The 22,226-nt window shown below is 32.2% G+C and overlaps 2 protein-coding genes across 2 annotated transcripts; one reads left to right on the forward strand and one right to left on the reverse strand.

Annotated features, from left to right (window-relative positions):
• The first annotated feature begins 392 nt into the window (after positions 1 to 392).
• Positions 393 to 1,361, forward strand: LOC133293583 (large ribosomal subunit protein uL6-like). Its single transcript, XM_061492173.1, has 3 exons — positions 393 to 764; positions 1,052 to 1,174; positions 1,269 to 1,361. Exons 1-3 carry the CDS (start codon positions 393 to 395, stop codon positions 1,350 to 1,352), a joined length of 579 nt encoding a protein of 192 aa, XP_061348157.1. The 3' UTR covers positions 1,353 to 1,361.
• A 3,722-nt stretch (positions 1,362 to 5,083) lies between these two features.
• On the reverse strand, positions 5,084 to 7,458 carry LOC133293564 (uncharacterized). Its single transcript, XM_061492155.1, has 3 exons — positions 7,102 to 7,458; positions 5,489 to 5,740; positions 5,084 to 5,365 (listed from the first exon to the last, which is right to left on the reverse strand). The coding sequence occupies exons 1-3, from the start codon at positions 7,456 to 7,458 to the stop codon at positions 5,084 to 5,086; spliced, it is 891 nt and encodes a 296-aa protein (XP_061348139.1).
• Positions 7,459 to 22,226: the final 14,768 nt, after the last annotated feature.

The raw sequence follows: 22,226 nt of genomic DNA on the forward strand, positions 1-22,226 counted from the left end.
GTGAGATAGGTAGAAAAATGTAAAAAAAAAGTTGTTTGGTGGAGAAAATTTTTACTGGAAAAATTAGGTAACTTTATGAAATCAACAATGCATTAAAAGTGAGATAACCGGTTTTCTAAAAAATCTCACCTTCAAATTGTGTTTCTAAACAGTGCGGATATCTATGTTTCTCATAAATCCATACAAATTGTTTTTGGTGAAAATATCTTGAACTAAAAGCTAAGCCATACTTGAGAAACATAGATATCTCTTGAAAAACTCCAAACCAAACACCACCTAAAGCCCAATGGCAAATACACAGCATTCTCATATAGGGTTTTGCGCGTTTCATTTTGGAGACACAAACACAAAGGCGGTAGGGAGAGAGAGAGGAAAAGGAGGTAGTTGCAGAGATGAAGACTATCCTTTCTTCGGAGACGATGAACATTCCCGATGGCGTGAGAATCAAGGTGCACGCCAAGGTCATCGAAGTGGAAGGCCCTCGTGGCAAGTTGGTCAAAGACTTGAAGCATCTCAATCTCGATTTCCAACTCATCACCGACGATAACGGCCAGAAGAAGCTCAAGATCAACGACTGGTTCGGATCCTGCAAAACCTCCGACGCCATACGCACTGCCCTCAGCCACGTCGAGAATCTCGTCACCGGCGTCACCAAGGGCTGCCGCTACAAGATGAGGTTCGTGTCCCTTCACTTCCCCATCAACGTTAGCATTACCAACAACAACTCTTCCATGGAGATCCGAAATTTCCTCGGCGAAAAGGAGGTCTGTTAATCTTCTTTTTTTTTCGAATTATAAAAAGAAAATGACGTGGAATCTTTTGATTTTGTTAAGGTTGCTATAGATGACAGACAATAGTATCGAATGACGTGGCTATTGATGACTGATGTTGATTTTCAAATAATTTAATTTCATGTGTGTGATTTTGTTAAGGTTGCTATAGATGACAGAGAATAGTAAAAATCACTGATTTTTACCGGTATATTACTGTGTTAATATGGTTTCTTTACTATTAATTTGAATTATGTGTTTGGTGACTGTATATCCTTTAGGTGAGGAAAGTGGACATGCTTGAAGGCGTCTCCGTTGTTCGATCTGAAAAGGCTAAGGATGAGTTGGTTTTGGATGGTAATGATATTGAATTAGTTTCTCGGTCCTGTGCTCTCATTAAACAGGTACACTCTCTCTTTCTTTATGCGCATGCCCACGCTCAAACCTTATTTGATTTTTCTCTTGTTTAGTTTTTTATTATTATTATTTTTGCAACAGATATGCCATGTTAAAAATAAGGATACCCGGAAGTTCCTTGATGGTATTTATGTTAGCGAGAAGGGGATCATACTTGAAGAATAGTGGTGAAAAACGGGCATTTTTTTTTGTTTTTTGTTTTTGTAAGTTTGAATCAAGCTTCTCTTCTGCATGGATTGCTTATTAGTGGCGAGTATTTGCACATAGTTTTAATTAGTTTGTTGAGATTGGATTTTGTAATTTTGTTTTATCAAAGCTATCTTTTCGGAAGATCTTATTTGAAATTATTTCTTCTATATGCATTGTTATAGAATATTTGCTAGAAGTAGTAATCCATCGTACAATGCTGCGCCTATTAGCGACTTATTTGTTAAGAGGTATTCCACTTATATTTTCTGACTTGTGATGAGAACACAAAGAATAGGTGATTAATTGAATTAACAAGTGTTCACATATTTCAATGAATGGTTAACTTTAGTAATTGATTTGATGGCGTTAACGTGCAATTTCAATTAGAAGTTAGTTAAATGTGATTACCGAGAGAAGTTATCTCACTTCGAGCTTTCATCAAAACAAAAACGAAATTATTTTGTTTTTATTTGTTTTATGTTTTTCCCTAATTAGGACTGTTTAAGTTGAGCAGGAGTTGATTACCTTTTTTTTTCCACCCAAACTTTGTATTAGAAATTTCAACTGCTATATGCGCCCTGTATTAGATAACTGTTTTAGATGATGGAGTGTAACCATAAAGCATGGTTTTGTTTTTATTAGATCTCTCTCCCATATATATATATTTTTCAATATTTCAATCGGTTCATCGTTTCGTGACTAGTCCGATTCGCAGCGGACTCAGAATTAAAGCTTTAAATTCCTCCCAAAAATAATACTGAGAAGTATCAAACACATACTATCACCCTCACCTGCTCAATTCTCTGATGCCAAATGAACTACTTATTCAGTTATTTGTTCAGTTCCGGACTTCCCCATAAAACTGTAGCCAAATTCCCAAAACACTGTTGGAACTTAACCTCCCTTGGCCCGGAATTTTTTAATACCATGTGAGTACCGAACTCGCTACTCTTTTTTACTAAAAAAAAAATTTCTTTTTATTTTAACTCAAACTTTCTTTTATAATTCCTTTTAAATTCAAAAAGCTTCCTCTTTTGACATGAATATAGGTTCTCCCCTTGGCCAACCTAAGATCATGCTTGAGAATGGGACAACAGCTTCTAATTACGGCAAAGTTACCAATAATATTGTACGCGTACGGTTAGGTGGTTCATCATTGTGTCTGTAATAGCGTTGGCTCTCTTAAAGGAGAAAATATTTTTTAGACTCGGGGATCACACAAAGATTTGGAGGGTCTCTCTCAACACATAATTTTTCTTTTTCTTTTTAGTCTTTATTTTCTGTCTTCCGCTTTTCGTCTTTCCTATTTTTTGACAGCGGGATCCAATCAATGGTGATCCCGAAACATAATAAATAATCTCCTTAAAGGATGATGTATACAGTATACTTCTCTTTATTTTATTTTAATTTATTTTTTAATACATTATATATATATATATATATATATATATATATATATATATATATATATATATGATCCTTTAACACTATGTCAAATTTTGAAATTTGATACCAAATTCTAACATTTAATTTTCGTCAACCCGCGGTTATCATTTATTGGGAATCAAACTTATTAATCAATTATTATTTCTTAATAAATGATAAAAGTTCATTAGTGACAATTAACGGTTATGATTTGATGTCAAATTTTAAAGTTTGACAACAGTGTCAAAAGATCCTATATATATATATATATATATATATATATATATATATATATATATATATATATATATATATAAGGTAGGATCCTTTGACACTGGTGTCAAATTTAAAGTTTGACACCTCATCTAAGAGCCGTTCGATAAAAAAATATTAATGGCTCTGATTTTTACGCATGTGACACCATTGATTTTTTTATCTAACGGCTCTCAGATGAGGTGTCAAACTTCAAATTTGACACCAATGTCAAAGGATCCTACCTATATATATATATATATATATATATATATATATATATATATATATATATATAGGGAGGGTTCTTTTGACTCCAGAGTAAGACTCTTAAGTCTTACTCCAAATCTCAGCCGTTGATGGACGGAAATCAACGGTTGTCATTAATAGTATAATTAATAATTAATTAATTAATATAACTTCCTAAATTATAACCGTTGGATGGACGAAAATCAACGGTTAGGATGGAGAGTAAGACTTATAAGTCTTACTCTTGAGTCAAATGATCTCTCTCCTATATATATATTTATATATATATATATATATATATATATATATATATATGGGCTTATCATTTCTCAAACTGCTCGAGATAATTTTATCTCCGGCTACCACCACCACCACCACCACCATTGTAGCCACTGCCGCCATCGGCACCATCATGTCATCACCAATAATACAACCACACCATGCCATCGCCACCACTACTATTGCCATCAAGGTGCCACCGCCACTACCATCACCGTAACCACAATCACCACTGTCATCGCCACCACCACCTCCATTGTCACCACCGTCGCTGCAGTCACTATCGTCACCACCACCATCATATCACCATCACCATGCCACCGCCACTACCTCTACCGACGCACAACCACCACCACTACACCATATGAAAAGAAAAGTGATGATTTGAAAAAATTATGTTTAATAGGAATGATTTTTTATTCTATTATTTTTGTGTTATCAAATGTAATTCTCAGGAATAAAAATTGAACATATTATCAAACACGTTTTTTTTCTTTTAAGGCATAGAAATAGATTTTTTTTAACAGTAGGAACAAAATGGTTGTCATACTCACACTTATTAAATAAATTAAATTTATGTATTGAATTGTTTAATTAAAATTATATTTCTTTCTTAATAAAATAATTCATTAACTCCTTCAACAGTCACTCATCAAGCAAAAAGAAAATTTCATTAATGGGAAATTTTTATTACTTATTACATTACTATATAAATAAATTTAATGGTAATATACTGTGAACTAAAAAAAATATTTAAAAATTGAATCTATTTGAAAGTATATTACTTTAAGTTATTATTTATATATTATTATATATATTTAATAAGGAAAATTATACTTACCACCTCATCAAAATCAAATTAATAACTCTTAATTATTAACGATTCAACCGTTAAAGTAATACTGTACGACTAAACTCGTGACTAAATTAGATTCAATATATGACCGATAGTTTTTAAAATGAACATGTACGAATAATAAATTTTATATTCCATCTTAGTCATTTATTTATCAGATGATTATAATATATTAAAAATTAATAATTAATTAATGAATATAATCTCTTACATGAAAATGAACGGCTAAAGACTTATTTTTATTACACTAAGTTGATCTTGTCCCTTTAAAAATATTGGTTTCTGATAAATAAAATTCCTTTATCACTCACCAGGGCTATCTTGAATAAGAAAAAATTAATTTTGTGACCGTTGTGACTACGGATCATCTGGTGTTGAAAGAAAACTTATAAACAAGTACCTAGGTAATTTTATGAACATATATACTAGGAGACAATGGATGTTAGTGTCATTAGAAATTGTAATCTAAGATAAGATTAATCTCTACTTCTTTTATAGCATGATTCTATGAGTTACTATCAATCTATAGCCTGAGGAAACTTCTATGTATTATAATGTAATAAGAAAAAGTCCCTCCAAGAAAAGAAACAGAAAAACGTTAATAGGATCAAGAAAGAAGAGAGGAGATCACAATAAGCACCACCAATCATGATCCAGTCTGACCAAGAAGAACATCCTTATAAGGAGTAGGAAGAGGTAAAGTAACTTTGGTTTCTTCAGGTTGATGATGACTTATTGTCTGATGTTCCAGAATCAGAGGAACCTGTCTTTCCCTTGCACATAACAGTCTCTCTTGTGCTCCACCTCGCAGTTTCTCCAGCCTCACTCCATTCATTTGTTGCATCTTGAACACTTTAATTAAATTTGTCAAGCCACCAATAAAGAACATTATGCTTCCCAAGATGCCTAGCCAGATCCAAGTCCTACCCTGAATCAATAACCAACATTCACTCTCATTAATTAGTACTCTTAGAAAAGTCATTAATTCCTAACTTATTAGTTAATTAATTGAATTCATATCAAACACCACTTGCTGGCTAGTGCTACTTACAAGCAAGTGAATGCCATGGTGGATGACTCTAGATTGCTCGTGATGATTGAGAATTGCACCAAGCATGAATGACAAACTCCCCATCAAAAAAGGGATGTGCACACACTGCTGCAAGATTTGAACATGACCATCCGCTCTCTCATAAATTTGGCACGAATTATGAATTGATCCCACCACCCATAGTACAGGACCAGTAACCAGCATATTCAGAGCATGCTTTTCCAATTTCAAGTAACCATATCCTTTCTCTTCCTGCGTTTTGTTCCACACCGATCAACACAAAATATATATATATATTTCCCAATTTAGATTAACAAACAAAAAAACAAAAACAAAAAATCCAATACGTGACCTTAATTAAAAGAAAAACAATTGCACCGCCATCTAAGTACCTAACCGTTAATGTCTTAATGTCAAATCTAAAATATCGCTAATTACACAACTTCAAGCATGTCAACATATGCAAAATGTGTAATACGCATTAGGAGGGGCCAAAGCCTCTCAAGTTCATCAAAATAACACGGTGTTATTTAACATAATCACGAGAATTCTAACTATATACAAGGGTGAATTAACGATGATTTTATAACTATCTATTTTAATATTTTACTGAAAATAGATTCTCTAACGTGTTATTTAAAATACTACACATATAAAGGTGAATAATGGTGATAAGTAAAGAGAAAAAATATATATTAAAATACATAATTACAAAATCATCATTATTGATTCACTTTTGTATATTTAAGTAGCGTTTGGTATTGGAGAAAAAAAACTATCGGTAAAAAAAATATATCCAAGAATATGGTGTGAATTTTTTTTTTTTCCGGATAAGTTATGAAAAGGTGTTTAGTAGGCCAAATTTTTTCCAAAAAAGTCGAATTATTTTTATTAATGCTATGTTTGATTGATTATTAAATACTCATGGAAATCTGAACTGAAATTACCAAAGTACCCATTATTTTGAAATGAGATAATGAGCTCATAAAAAACAACAGGGCATTTTTGTCTAAAAAGTAAAAATGAGATTCTAAGTTCATGGGAAAAAAAAAACATTACCATGGGTGGGGTGGGATTTTTTTTAAAGTGTGTAGTTACAAATGAGAATGATGGAGAAATAATTTTGCTGGGATTTTTTTTAAGTTTCCTCTTACCAAACATGCTGAAAAAGTATTTTCTGTCCTACTTTCTCGTCATTTCAAATGAAATAATCATACCAAACATCCCCTAGAGTTCTCATGATCATGTAAAATAACACGAGAGAATCCATTCTCGAATTTTGTTTTTGATTACATTCAAACTTATAAGCTCATCCCTTATCCTTATTATTTTTTTTTATAAAAAAAGAAAAATTATATATCATTTTAAATGACACAATTTATGTGATTTCATAGATACAAAAATGTAGCACTCACAACTTTATTTCTTTCTTTTTTATGGACCCACACAGTTTTGTGCACATGAAATGACATAATTTAAGTCTGAAATGACACACACTTCTTTCCAAAATAAATAAATAATAATAATAGGGAAGAAACTTCAAATCTGATTATATATCAGATCACTAAATTAGCGTAAATTTTAAATTATCTCGGGTCAGTCATTGATAATACCTGAACAAAAAGGAAGAGAACTCCAAGAAAGCTCAGAAGCGTTCCCAGCATCTGAACAACAGGAACAGCGAACTCCACAAAGGCGAACTGAAGGTCAAACGCCAGCAAGTGTAACCGGAAATCGATGCCGGCGAGATGGGCGAGGAGGTCGTGCAGATTGACAAGGAGGATGATGCCGAAAGCAGTGATAAAAAGCACAAGACAGGATTGGGCTTCGGAGGAAAGTTGAGCCACAAAAGCAGAAGCAAGGATGATAGTGGAAAAGAGATAGAGCCCTGCGTTTATGTACTCGTAGCGGTTCCTGGTGAGGCCGGGTCCGTATGTACGAAAGTCCCTAGCCGTTGCTAGCTTCACCATTCTGAGGTGAACTGAATATTTTTGGCTTTTGTCGTTCAAGAGTTGTTTGGTTCCTTCCTTCCTTCCCTTGTTTGTTGCTAACAGACGCAATGAGACAGAGAGAGAAAAGTGATGAGATTTGGGTTGGGTACGTGGCGACTTGCATGCAGTTGTGTTAGTTAGTGCTGAGATTGCACTTTGACGCGTGGCGTCATGGAGAATACACTGCCGATGCTGCTGGAGAATGAAGAGCCTTGTCAAATGATATATAAAAACATTAAAAATAATAATATTAATTAATTCTTATCTATTATCCCATTATTCTGCAACTCTATGTATAATAAAATTGAATAAGGCAATATTTGGTCCACAATATTACACGATAAGATTGTATAGCATAAGATCTAATTAAGTTTTAATATTATTTAGTGTTTGACATTATATTATATAAAAGATAAATGTATTGTATAAGATGATAATCATCCAGTGTTTCATAATGCATTATATAATATTACATTGGATAAAAAAATATTTTTGACAAAAATATTCTTTAATAAAAAATTTATATAATTTTTCTAAATATGTCATATTAATTTTTACATAATTTATTGATTAGTGTGTCCAAAAAATATATTAGTTTTTATAAAAATAAAAAACCTCCAATATTTTAAAAATTAATATATTAAAAAATTATATTTTATTTTAATATATTAATTCTAAAATAATATATTAATTCTTGATAATTATATTGACCAGCAATGTTAATATATTAATCTCTTATCAAGCCTAATCTGATTCCCTTAGGCCTGATAAAGTTATGCATCATTTTCAAAAAAAAAAATGGTATACATCATTTTGATGTATTAAAAAATTATATTGTATAAGTTTATACTATATGATAATCATATCAAACAATTAAAATATTATCACATATAATATAAACTCATATTATCAAGTTTTATAGGTTAGATCTAAATGTAACTGTTGCCTGTTAGACTTTTAGGTATACAATAGGAAAAAAGGATGAATGCGTGCGTGTTACTGCCTAATCGATAAACACAAAAAGGATGAATGCGTGCGTGTTACTGCCTAATCGATAAACACCCACCACTTTTTAAGTAGTAGGATGGCTGATCCTAAAGTAAGTGACCACTCAATTAACAGTCGTGATGGGTGTTTGGTATGAAGATTTTAATAGAATCTTTGGAAAGGTGGGATGGAGGAAAAATGTTTACAATGTTTGGTATGAGATAAGTTAAAAAATACTGGTATAAAATGTTTTTCAAGAATTATTTTTTCAACTGGACATTAGCAAAAAAAAGTACCATTCAAACTGTGGTATTTTTTTTATTCTATCAACGAGAATCTTGTTTTTAAAATTTGTGGCAAAAATATCCTGAATAGATGTGTTATCTTGTTTAATAAAATTCTTTATTTAATAAAACGGAGACACCATGTTATAAAAAGAATGTTTAAAACAAATTTTCAAGCATGGTGAGTAATTTTGTAATTTCATTTCACATTTCCACATATATCTCACAACCAATCAAACATAACATTATAAAAATAACTCAACATTTTCAGCAAAAATTTTGACCTACCTTTTTGTAACTTACCCGAGATAAAAAAGACCCCTCCATATTCTTTGAAACTTTTTTTTCAGATAAAAAAAATATCTCTCGTACCAAATGCCTGTACAATAATAATAACGTGATTTAACAACAAAAGTGTAAGAGAATAATCCATGAAAATGAATGAGTCCGAAGCTTATTTATTTGGGTCTTGAAAACCCATTTGGTTGGGCCGCATTTCGAGCATTAGAGCCGTTTTGTAATTTTGTTAATTAAATCCGCACACTATATTTGCCTAAGCTTGGTATTCCAATGCATAGAATGCTAAAAAAAAGTTTTAGTGCCGACTCTTCAACTATAGATCTGTTTATTTAGGAGTGTTCGCGGTCTGGATTAGATTGATTTTGGAAACAAAAATCATCTGATTCAATCTCTTCGGTTTGACCATGTAATCATCCATTCAGTTTGGACTTGTTTTCAAATCCGATCCAATCTAATTTTTTTCGGTTTGAATTGGATCGGTTTTTGGTTTTTTTGAAAATCTTAAAATTTGTTTCATGCAGATAACATCTTTTATATATATATATTGACTTTGTAAAAAAAAATTGAAATACAAAAACATCAGTAAATGATAATATTTTTTTTTTTTTTTGCCGATGAGATATGATGCTCTACGCAGATAAAATTTTATTGATGAGATGTGAATATTTTTTCTTGGGTTTAGTTGATGGGTTTAGAAATTTTTGGATTATGATTGGAGAAAGACCAAAGTAAGTAGAGGAGAATTAATATATTGGATTGGTTTGGATTGGATCGGTTTTCATTAATCAATCCGAAAACCGATCCAATTCAATTAAAAGTTGCGTTTTTTTTTCGATTTTTGATTTTTCGGTTTTCAATTTATTCGGTTATCGATTTTTCAGTTCGGTCACCGCAGTTTGAATCGGTTGATGAACACGCTATGTCTACCCATGAATCGTTCCAACAAGAGCCATTTAAGGAGATATTATAAATGCATTTCAAAACCACCCCCTCCCCCCAAAAAAATAAATAAATAAATAAATGCATTTCAGTGTTAGTCACTCACAAGATGATTTTAGTCAAATACTCTCACCCACTTTATGAATATATGATCACATTTTCAGAAATGACATTCTATCATAATTACTATAAGCTTCTTTTTTTAAAAAAAAAAATGCTGTAAGTTTTTTTTATTCTGTTGAATTGAGTATCAGAGTTCTTAACATTTTTTTTCCAGCTGCAACCATCAATACTTGTGAATAAGTTTCATGAACACACTAATAAAAAACAACCATCATCAACGCTTTATCAAGTTGTAAAATCATACACTTCATTTCTTTAAATATTTGAATAATAAGGGTTTAACATTTCTACTTTACTGGAGAAATATTTTTCCCTAATAATAATTCCATTAGACCACAATTCTATTTCATATAGTTAATTGCTTGCACCTCTAATATAAGAAAATATTAAAATATAATTATACAAAAATTGTTAAACAATATTAAAATTCATCTAAATATACTCTATAATTAAGTGCTATACCTAATAATTATTAAAAAAAGTTAACTACTATAATTTTCAACCATAAACACTAGAAATTTAATAATACCCTAGAAAATTTTATTTACACTATTAATAAATTTTAATAAAAAAAGAATTTAATTTTGATGCATTGTTAATATTAAAAAAGTTTACACATGGATATTACATCATTTAAGAAGTTTTGCATTTTATTTAGTTGTTAACACACAACTAAAAAACACATAATAATATTCGAGAGTTGTTGGTCTAGTGACAACCCACCTAGACTCCATGATTAGATATGCCCAAAAGATAATGGATTCAATTCCTGAGAAGGGTGAAGAGACTCAACCCCAAAAATTGAATTAGTCAGGTTCGTTACGACTTCTTACATCAGTTGATATCTACAAAAAAAAAAAACAAATAATAATAGATACTTCCATTTCTCTTGGAAAAAAAAAGAATATGGTCACTACTATGTAACTTCAAACAAGTAACGCTGCATAATCTCCAGCCAAAATTGGTGAACAAGAATAACAAGGGGTTTCAAGGGCGATCTTCGAAACATTATATAGAGGAGGGTAACCTCTTACGACAAAGTAACAAACGAAATAAAGGATGTGGAGACCAGTTCTCCCATGAGATATCAATGGTGCCTAGGGTGGTGCTTAAGGAAAAGCCTTGGATAGAGAAGTAGGAGGAGCAACAAATATCTTGAAGGGAAATGTTGTTGCAGCATAATGGTGAAGAGATTCACTGGCAGTGTGGTGATTTGCACAAGGAAGAGGATATTCAGGGCAAGCCTACAAAATAACAAGATATGAATTACGAAGGCATAAATATGTGGGAGGAAGAAGATGGGAATACTCGTTTTGGGTGCACCAGAAAGAGCCAATAGACATATGCACAAAGTAAGGGAAAAAGTGTTAATAGTGAAACTTCTTGGGTGAATAACATAGTGTCACTTTAATAATAAAGAAGATAGAAACCCTTTGGGCAATGAAGGGTAGAGTGAATGACATTGGTATTGGGAGTGAGTTCTATGTGGTCTAGTTTAGTAATCGAGAAAATATGGATTTTGCCCTCAATGGAGGCCCCTGGGTAGTACTTGGTACTATTCGTCGCTATGAAAATGAAAGCTAGTGTTTCATCCAAATGATGAGGGCATATCAAAGATAGCTAGCTACATAGATACATTTACTTGACATCCCTCTGGAGTTCTAGGACAAAGTTTTCTTCTGTCGGGTGGGTTACTGGTTAGGGAAGCTAATTAAGATTGATGGGACAACAAATGCTCATGTGAGGGGTTGTTTTGCAAAGATTTGTATAGAACTGGATTTGGCCAAACCTTTGAAAGTAGAGTATCTCCTAGAGGGGATCCCTAAGCAGATTGAATATAAGGGACTAGGGCTTATTTGCTTTAGTTGTGGAAGGCATGGTCGTAGTAAGGAGTCAGTTTGTAGAGATTGATTCACAAAATAATGGCGAGATCAAGGAAGTAGAAGGCACAACATATCAAACTAGCTTTGGTATATGGATGGTGATAAATTGAAAGTGACAACCAAGAGGTCAGAGAGAAGCAATGGACGATAGTCTATCGATAACAACCAAACAGATTTCTTAGCCTGAGCAAAGGGAGACTTCAATGCAATCCAAATGACTAGATACAATTAAAAAAGTTACAAAATCTAGATATGATGCTTTAACAAATGTAAGGGATACAATTCAGGTCAATGTATGATAGAATTCTACAGGGTCCACACAGTTTCAAAATAAAGTGCCTGCTATGACTAAGGAAAATAGGAAAACAAATGAGGTAAATAATGCAATGGATGACATGGTAACTATAGGTACTGATTCTTATGGAACGAACCAAAAGAATCTAAAGAACCAGGCGTATCACCTTAGAAGAGCTTGCAAATTGTTTTACACTTAGTAGGGTCCCCATATAGTCAATTATGGGAATGAATAAAGGAGAGATAATCACAAGAAAATATATGGTCCCCACCAAATCTGGGAATATTAAGCTAATAACTAAGGAAATCCACTCACATAGCCTTAATACACACCAGATGTTAGTGGAAGCCCACATTAAGAATTCAACATCTCACAACTATGGAATAGAAGTGTACCAGGGACTAGAACGTCAAAGCAACAATGGCAATGGGTTCAACAACCCTAAAGAACTAGACCCAAGTATGAAGTTGGTAAATGGTTCTCAGGGATCAATAGCAAAGTATGGCAAAGGCCAAGATTTGAGGCGTGGGATCGTAACCAAGTCATATAACTTTATGTTGTGGCGCGACTATTGGAGTCATTTCCAAGATGGGCTTAGATGGGAAATGGGTGATGGAGAGATAACAAGATTTTGGTTGGATAATTGGATGGGTTTGGATTTGAATAACAGAGATCTTACTCATGCTCCTATACTCTTGGCAGATCTTTGTAAAACCATAGTTGCTTATGTTGTGCTCCCCAAGGGATTTGAAATATTCCTTACCTTAAGCAATTTTTGAGTGAAGACATAGTGGCCAAGGTAGGCAGTACCTCGTTATAGTTGGATGGAAGCTTAAACTATAGACAAGTTTGACTAAAGAACCATATATCCCAATTAGGGATGGCAATTCGTGTTCATGGGTCGGGTTCGGGTCAACCTGGGTCTGACACGAACACGATTAGGCTTAACCCGAACACGACACGATTAACAATTCGTGTTATAAAACTCAACCCGAACACGACCTGTTGATTAAACGGGTTGACACGATACAACCCGAATTTCAGCACAACCTGTTTTTATACGACACGACTCGACCCAACACGACCCGACACGAGTAAACACAAAATAATATTAATTCAAATCATAATAAATGGTTTGATCTAATTCAAATCAAAATAAGTTACATTTAACTTCATCAATCCAATATGAAAACATAATTAAATGCAACATACAACAAATGTCTCATTCTTACAGCAACTTCTTCCACCAAAATACACATTAAGATCACAAATCCATAATCATGTAACTAATTGAAATATAAGTCATTGATCAACTGAGCAACTATTTTGAGGATCATGATCATCTATTGAATGTTGACTCATTTGTTCCATGATATCTTCTGTCAACTCTTCCAATGCTATTGCTGAATGCTCTAAAAAAAATTAAAAATGAATTAGCAGTCACATATTATAATCAAAATCAGTTTCAAGTTTTTCAAAAAAAAAAATGAATTAGCAAACTAAAATTAAAAACGTATCAATCAGAACACATTTGGAAAGGTCATGCAATTTGTCTTCTTTAATTATTTTGCATTTTTTTAATCAAGCGGATAAGGTTTGCAGAGACGTATTATGCAATTTGCAATTTGTCTTCCAAAGTCAAGGAGAAAAGAACAATTAATTAATAAAAAACAATGCAAAATTGATTTGCTACGCTACTTGTATATGTATAATTATTCTTAATATATATTATGAATATCTAACGAAATCAATGGATCTTATTAGTAATTTTATTGTAAATTTATATATTAAAAAGTAAAGGTAAAGGTACTAATGAAAAGAACAATTTTATTCATTTAGATCTAACGAAATCAGTGGATCTAACTTGTATATTAAAATCGGAGTTCTTACCCAACTAGATCGGGACTTTTATGGGAAAGAAGAAGTTAAAAAAGAGCTGAACAATTTAATAAAGTAAAGAGAGAGATGACAACAGAGACTAAGAAAGCAAAGACACAGATGGAGAAAGACTATAATAAAGCAAAAACTTAACTGTGTTGAAGAATGTATTCATACCTGTTTGGTTGAGGTGGAGTAAGGTTTGCAAACAGAGATGGGCAGCAGAGAGAGATCAATACTAGCCGACAGTTGAGAATGTTTGAACGGCGAACTGGCGAAGTGAGAGAGAAAAGGAGCTATGCGTTGTTGCCCCGCGGAGAGTGAAAAAAGAACCCTAACATTTACTTTTTATACCGCGAGATAAAATGACCATAATAGCCTTATAAATTTGCGGGTCAGCGGGTTCACGGGTTAACCCGTGACCCGACACGAATATTTTCGTGTTATATTTTTCCAACCCGAACACGACCCATATATTAAACGGGTTGACCCGAACACGAAAATTTCGTGTCGGGTCCGGGTTGGGTTGGCGGGTCGTGTCATAAATGGCCACCCCTAATCCCAATCCCTAGTTAAAGTTACGCACACAAACTTAATACAATTTTTAGTGTCCCAAGACAACACAATATGGAAGAAGGTTTGGTCTTGGAAAGGGCCTGAACGAATGAAAACCATGATGTGATGGCTCTACTTAACAAGTTATCCGTGAGAAGTAGAACGAGCAATAGGAATGGGGGCTCTAACGGGTGTAACAACTTCCCTAACCATAAGAGACCCTCATTAACGTCTTGCACGATTGCAAAGGCATGCAAAGTATTTGGCAATATTGGTTTAGGGGTCGTGTGCCTCAAGGGTTTCTCCCGGCTTGGCTTCATAGAAATGCGGGGAGTTTGTGGGTACATAACTTAGTTTTTGACTGGAGAGACCTTCTTTTTCTCTACTTGTTGGTATCGTGGACTTAGAGTAACCAGTATATTCACGATGATAGCTTTCAAAGGCCTTATAGGGGTAAGACCAATAGCCAGGGAAAAGTGTAAGATTTGATAAGGGAGTGTCACTAGTGATCAACATCCTAGACATTGGAAGCCCCAAGAACTAGGTTAGCTAAAAATTAATATTGATGGTGCATCCTCCATCGTAAAACAAGCAAATTGTGATGATGTCCATAGTGGTGATTTCCTAGGTGGCTTTAGCTTAAGCCTAGGGTATTGCAACCCTCTAGACACTAAGTTATGGGGAATCCTCAAGGGATTGGAGATGGCTTAGGGAACAGGTGCAGTGAAGATAGAGTTAGAATGAGATTCTATTAATGACATTTCTTTTCCACAGGATGATCCTAGGAACTTTCAGGTTATGCACCTAATTCAGAAATAGTTACTCGAGGATTGGATTGTGCGAGGCGATCATACAAGTAGGGACAAGCATACATGTGCTCATTGGCTTGCTAAAAAGATCCATTGTGAAGACATGAGGTAAAAAGTTTACCATAACCCCTCATTTTAGCTTAGGGGTTCCTGAGAAAAAATGAGCTTATTTTGTTTGTTTTGTCTTTAATTCTGTAATTTTTCTAAGTCTAGGGGCTCTGCCCCTCCTTATGTTAAAAAAACACATGCACACACTCATACACGCATGCACACCCCCCACACGCACACATATATACAGGAACACATGCAAACACGTGCAAAGCAACCATTTCACCTAACAGCTCAAACTATTAAGCGATGAGCCTTTCATGGTTTTAAATTATATCTTTCTTAACACACTCTCTCGCGCAAAATCCTTTTAAGCTCTAATACCATGTAAAATAATTATCTCATCTAAAAGTTTAAGCTATTAAGTGATGGGATTCAATGGTTTTATATTCAGAGTAGAGCTCGAGCTGTTAAATAAATATAAAACCATTAATGTAATCTCATCTAATAACTTAAGCTTTTGGGATGAAATCGTTCTTTATATGTTATCACAGCCGACATGACTAAATGGTCATGAGTTGGTTCCTCACCGCTCCCATATTATTAATAAAAATATTTAAATATTGTAGAGTTTCTTAGCATAGGTAGACTGGGCTTGATGCATCATCCACCATTCAGATTCAATGGCTCTTCTGAGGGAGTGTGTTAGAGAAATATATAACCTTTAATGTGTCTTCACCTAATAGCTTAAGCTTTTGGGTTGAAATGCTTTTTTATATGGTATCAGAGCCTCAATTATCACGTGGCCACAAGTTCGATCTTTACTTCCTCTACTTTCTAGTGAAATTAAGTAAGCATAAGGTAGAGCCGAAAAAAGGGGCTTGTACAATATCCACGTTTCAAGCCCAAAAAGACTTTTGTGTGAGGTGATGCATTAGAAAGAGGAAGAACTCGACATAAAGAGAGAAAGAAGCAGCCGAAACTTACTTAGGAGAAAGTATTAAAGCAAGACTTAATGAAGTGAAATATAGATTGATGGACGGTGTGTCGTAGGACAAATTGGAGGAAAGCTATTTGCATTATGGAGGGTTAGACTCATTTTTGCTTCCTATGTTTGAGATGATCCATATTTAGTCCTTTTCCCCTATGTCTTTCTTTATTTCTTTCTCTACCCCAATTTTTTCCCTCTCTCTCCTTTCTTTTATTTCACTTTTCCCCCTCTCTATTTTTCTTCTCTTATTAATGTATTTATTTTATTCTTTTTCTTTATTTCTATCTCTTTATTTCCTTAATTTTTTCTATGTATTTTTATTTTCTTATTTTCTTCTCTCTTATGTATTTTTATTTTCTCTTTATTTTTATTTTATTCTTCTTTTGAATTGTTTATTATTATGTTTTCATTTCTGATGTTATTTATAGTTCTTTTAATTTTATTTGTATCCTTTTTTCTCAATTTTTTAATATTTTTTATTTGGATTCATCTGCCACCGATCTCAATTAGTTTGGGATAAAAGTGATGTTGATGTATTAAAGAGATATATTATAAAATCATTAAAGACTCATCACTTAAGAACTTAAACTTTTAGGTTATGTTGATTGTTTTATAACACACATGCATGCACACAGATGCACATCTATACACATGTGCACACATATAAATGCATATGCGGTGCATGGGCACAAGCATCCAAGCATACACGTGTTTGCATACACATGCATATGGGTGTAAATGGGCTAGGCCGGCCTACAGGGGCCTACGACCTAACCTATACTAATTAGGTCAGACTTGGTCTATTATAAATGGTAAAATAGAAAAGGCTTAGACTTTTAAAAAAACCTATTTAGAAAACAAGCTATAGATTTTTTTGTACATGTCGAGCCTATAAATATCATATTATTTATTTTAAATAAAATAAATAAAATTATTATTTTAATAATTTTGAATAATAAAATAATATTATTTTAGTTATTCTTTAATTATTAAATGTTTAATAGGCTTAAACAGGCTAACAGGCCTAGGCTAAAGTTTTTATTTTTTAAATATAGGTTAGACCAGACTTGTAATTTGGGGCCTACACAGGCTAACAGGTCAGATCAAACCCAATATTTTTTACACAGACCTAACTTATTTAAGTTAAAGCCTAGCTTAGCATAGTCTATTAAAACCCCTACGCATGCATAAGTATATGTAAGCATGCACTCCACACATTTTTATATGAGATAGGATATTGTGACACATAAATAATGTTACGCACAATGTTACGACCATATCTTAACCGTTGATTTCCGTCAATCAACAGTTATCATTTTTCAAATCAAACTCATTAATTAATTATTAATTTGCAATATATAGTCAAACTTATTATATATAAAAAAAACACACAGAATTCACCTATACATAGTCAAACTTATTATATAAAGTGTTTAACACAAAATTCAATGATAAGTATGAAAAAGTTATATATTACCAATGTATCAAAACTAAAATCTAAAGAAAATTAATATATATATATATATATATATATATATATATATATATTCATAACAAATAATTTCTCTATTATCAATATTTTAACAAATCAGTAACAATTTCAATGTCTTTGAATCCTTAATAAATATTGGAAGAGGAAAATATATGTTTTTAAAACTTAAAAAGAATAAATGTAGTTCAATTTAAATATACTAAAATAAGGAAATTATTATGAAAGAAATGTAATTCCATTCGTAAAGTTATGGTATTGGTATATATATATAAGAATGACGCAATGATGTCCGCTATTAGTCTAATTATGTATATGTTCATTTACAGACTACAGACACCGAAATATCAGCATCATGAACAGAAGAGATCTAGCTAGCTGCTAAAGTAGTTTCATTGTATAATTTTAGGGAATTATTATTTATGCAGTAGGAGATAAGGTATCTTATGAAATAGATTTAATATGTGTGGGCTTCATTGATTTAAAAAAAAAAAAAGACAAGCACGGATATCAAAGGGTCAATAGGAGAATCTCTGTCTTATTTTACATGAGAGTAACTTAACCCATAATCATATTGTAAGTAAGAGCTTGCGTTGATTAGGTACCACGTGGAAAGAGGGTCATGATTATGGGTTTCTTCAAATTAATACAAATTTGTACTTGATATCAGAATCTGCAGGCACGCTGATTTGAATAAGTGAATTGATACACTGATACACTGATGCTTGTCACTAGAGCTGTCAAATAGGGCGAAACCCGTGTGTATTCAGCCTCTTAAAATTTAGCCCCAACCCCATATAGTCCCATTATTTATTAGGCATGGTCGGGCTAATGCGCAAATAATGAATATTTAGAAAATCTAATTAGTAGGAAAATAATTGAAAAGTGAGTTTGGTAAGAAAATGTTAAAAAAGTTGTTTGGCTGAAAAAAAATTTAACTGACAAAATTAGGTAAATTTTATAAAGACTATATTTGGTTTGAGATAAAATATATATGGAGAAATAAGTTGCAATTACGAAAATATCCTTGAAAAGTGAGCTGTCATAAGTCTGCAAAAAAAGATTTGGTAGTAGATTTTCACTTTTTGTGCAAAAGTTGAAGGTATATTCTTCATGTAATTTTTCACCCATTTTTTCATATAGGTAGACAACGTCCAATATCACATCTGAATTGAGAATGTGTGGCCTTGCATTTGGGTCCAATTGACATGCAAAGTGGATCGCTGGAAGACTGATTTCGCTAGCAAAATATTCCAAACTTTTCAACCAAACACGATTAATGAAAAATCCCACTTCTTCAATGCCTATCTATCTCGTCATATAGCTCCAACCAAACGCCCCCTTAGTAAGGCATCATGTTTGTTAATAGATATGTAATTGGATTAGCCAGGTTTATAAGGGTATATGAGTTATTTTATATCAGGTTAGATTTGTTTTATTACAAATAATAAAATAGAATAGACTTAAATTTTTAAAAAAAATTATTTAAAAAATAGGTCATAGGCCTTTTTATATAAGTCAGGCCTATAAGTTTATAGGCCGACCTATATCATATTATTTACTTTAAATAAAATAAATAAATTACTATTTTAATAATTTTGAATAATAAAAGAAAATTATTTTAGTTATTCTTTTAGTTGTTGAATGTTTAATAAGCTTAAACATGCTAACATGCTTAGGCTAAGACCTTTATTTTTTAAATATAAAGCAGACCAGACTTGTAATTTGGAGGCTACACAGGCTAAAAAGTTACATTAGACCCAATATTTTTTTACACAAATCTAACTTATTTAAGTCAAAGCTTAGTCTAGTCTAACCTATTTACGCCTCTACTTGTTAGGCTCTACAAGTGTTCAATATTTTTGCTTGAGCTAACTCTATAATTAGATTTACAAAAATATGCTTCATTACATTAGTTCTCTAAAAAGTTTTATTATGAAATTAATTTTTTAAAATTACAAAACAATTATCAAATCCATCTTTACTGAAGACATAAGTAGTGAAAAAAGAAAATTTTTTAATGATTTGTTTATGTTTTTAAGAACTAAATTAATAAAATATTAGAAAAATTTAACGAAATTATACGCTAATTACCCTCATTCAACTTTAATTCTTTCTATCACTTCAAAGAATCGAACCTTTCCTCCTTATCCTCGCACCTTTTGCAAAGGGAGAAATGACAAGGAAAAAACCAGAGTCTCATGACGTTGTTCGATGCTCATGCGCGGTACTGAAAAATTGTTGCTGACCCTTTAGTAACTCATTGTTCGTGAGTGAATTGTCTATTCAGTGAGTTGATTATTTCTTTTCTCTGTTTTCGCGCATGAATCCTGAAAATAATGTTGTTCGTGACCATTTTTCGGTAGAGGAATTATTTTTTTCTTTCAAAATTATGATTCTTATAAATATGATAAGAAGATAAATATTTTAATCATGGGAAAAATATTTCTTCAGAAGATAAAATTACTTTTAGAGAGTTCAAAACAATGTCATTTTACGTTATAAAATTAAAAAATTATAATGATAAAAATTAATATAACTCTGCAATATATTAGAATTATAAAATACCTTATTTTTGTCTCAAAATAATATTATTTTAGGCTCGTTGGAGATAATTTATTTTTATTAACTGAAAAAATCCTTTACCCAAAAGTTATTTAGTAGATAAAAATTAATACCGAAAATATTGGATAAATTTTCTATTCTTGTCAATTTTTTTCATATTTTTATTTTATTTTCTCAACAATCCAAAAATATCACTCTCTGGATCAATGTTATTAAAATCGGTTCGGTCGAGGTACTAGATCATTGGTTCAACCAGTGGGTCACTGGTTGAACCGCATAACCAGGTGATTATATATAAATCTATAATTTATATTAAAAAAATTATAAATATACTCAAATAGTTAAAAAAATAATATAAATTCTAAATATTTTAATATAAAAATAATAAATTATACCTTATTGTCCAATAAAAGATCAAATTAAACAAACACATAATGCTTGTTATATTGGTGTTTCATGTTCGTTAATCGACATCTCTAACTATCAAATCAAAATTCCCTACAGTGGATAATTGAGATAATATTAAGATTGTAGGTACATAATTTATGTAAGTCAACAAGTAAAAGATCACTCAAATATCTCAATTATGATATTTTTTTTGGAAAACTTTTTGTTTTTGAAAATATTTTATTTTAAAAAAACCCAGGCCCCACCGATTTTTCACCAAAACTGGTCCGGTCGCACCGAGTTGTACCCGGTCTGATACTTGACCGATTCAATATGATAACTAGACCGATCAGATGACCGGTTCATCGGGTTTTGGGTCGACCTGGCCGGGTCACCGATTTTTCACCAAAACTGGTCGGGTCGCATCGAGTTGTACCCGGTTTGATACTTGACCGATTTAATGTGATAACTAGACCGATCAGATGACCGGTTCATCGAATTCCGGGTCGACCCGGCCGGTCCAATCTAGTTTTCACAACAATGCTCTGGATAGTAATTTTGGATGAAATTTTTATTTATAGTTTACACACAAAATAAATTCACAAATAAATCACTTTTTCAAGTAATTTTTTTGAAATGTGATAACAAACATAATTTTCTTAAAAACTCACTCTCACTTTCTTACGTATCTAAAAAAAATCTCCCTAGTGTTTTTAATAGTATATGTCTATATTACACATTGATCCTTATTTTATTATTATTTTAGTATAACATAGCCATCCCCAATTTGACCACATTTAAGGAAATAAACCTTGAATATCTCAAAAAAAAAAAAACTTTAGAACCAGCTGTCCGCAAAATTCAAGTACCCATATTAATTATATTTCTTGTTCTCGCCACGACATTTCCGTCAGGAATTGTATTACAGTTAGAACAGAGATCCTCATTTGTCCGAATGTCATTTAATCTTATGTCCCATAATAATATTCCGTTACCAAAATAGGTCATGCGTTGGAAAATCGGGCCTCCGGTGACATCTACTTAAGAAATGTGGTCCAACGCAGCAACATTACAAAATCTAAAATGTTACATTAATTTTTTTTTTTTATGATGTTGATATGTTTTCATTTTTATAGTATCAATGCTTCACTGACATAAATAAGTAAAGCTAACCATTTATAAAGAAAAGGGAACATTTAATTTAATGTGATTAA

This window comes from Gastrolobium bilobum, unplaced genomic scaffold (assembly GCF_033153095.1).
Source record: "Gastrolobium bilobum isolate Gb01-03AN ecotype WA unplaced genomic scaffold, APGP_CSIRO_Gbil_v1 utg1090, whole genome shotgun sequence".
Lineage (NCBI taxonomy): Eukaryota > Viridiplantae > Streptophyta > Magnoliopsida > Fabales > Fabaceae > Gastrolobium > Gastrolobium bilobum.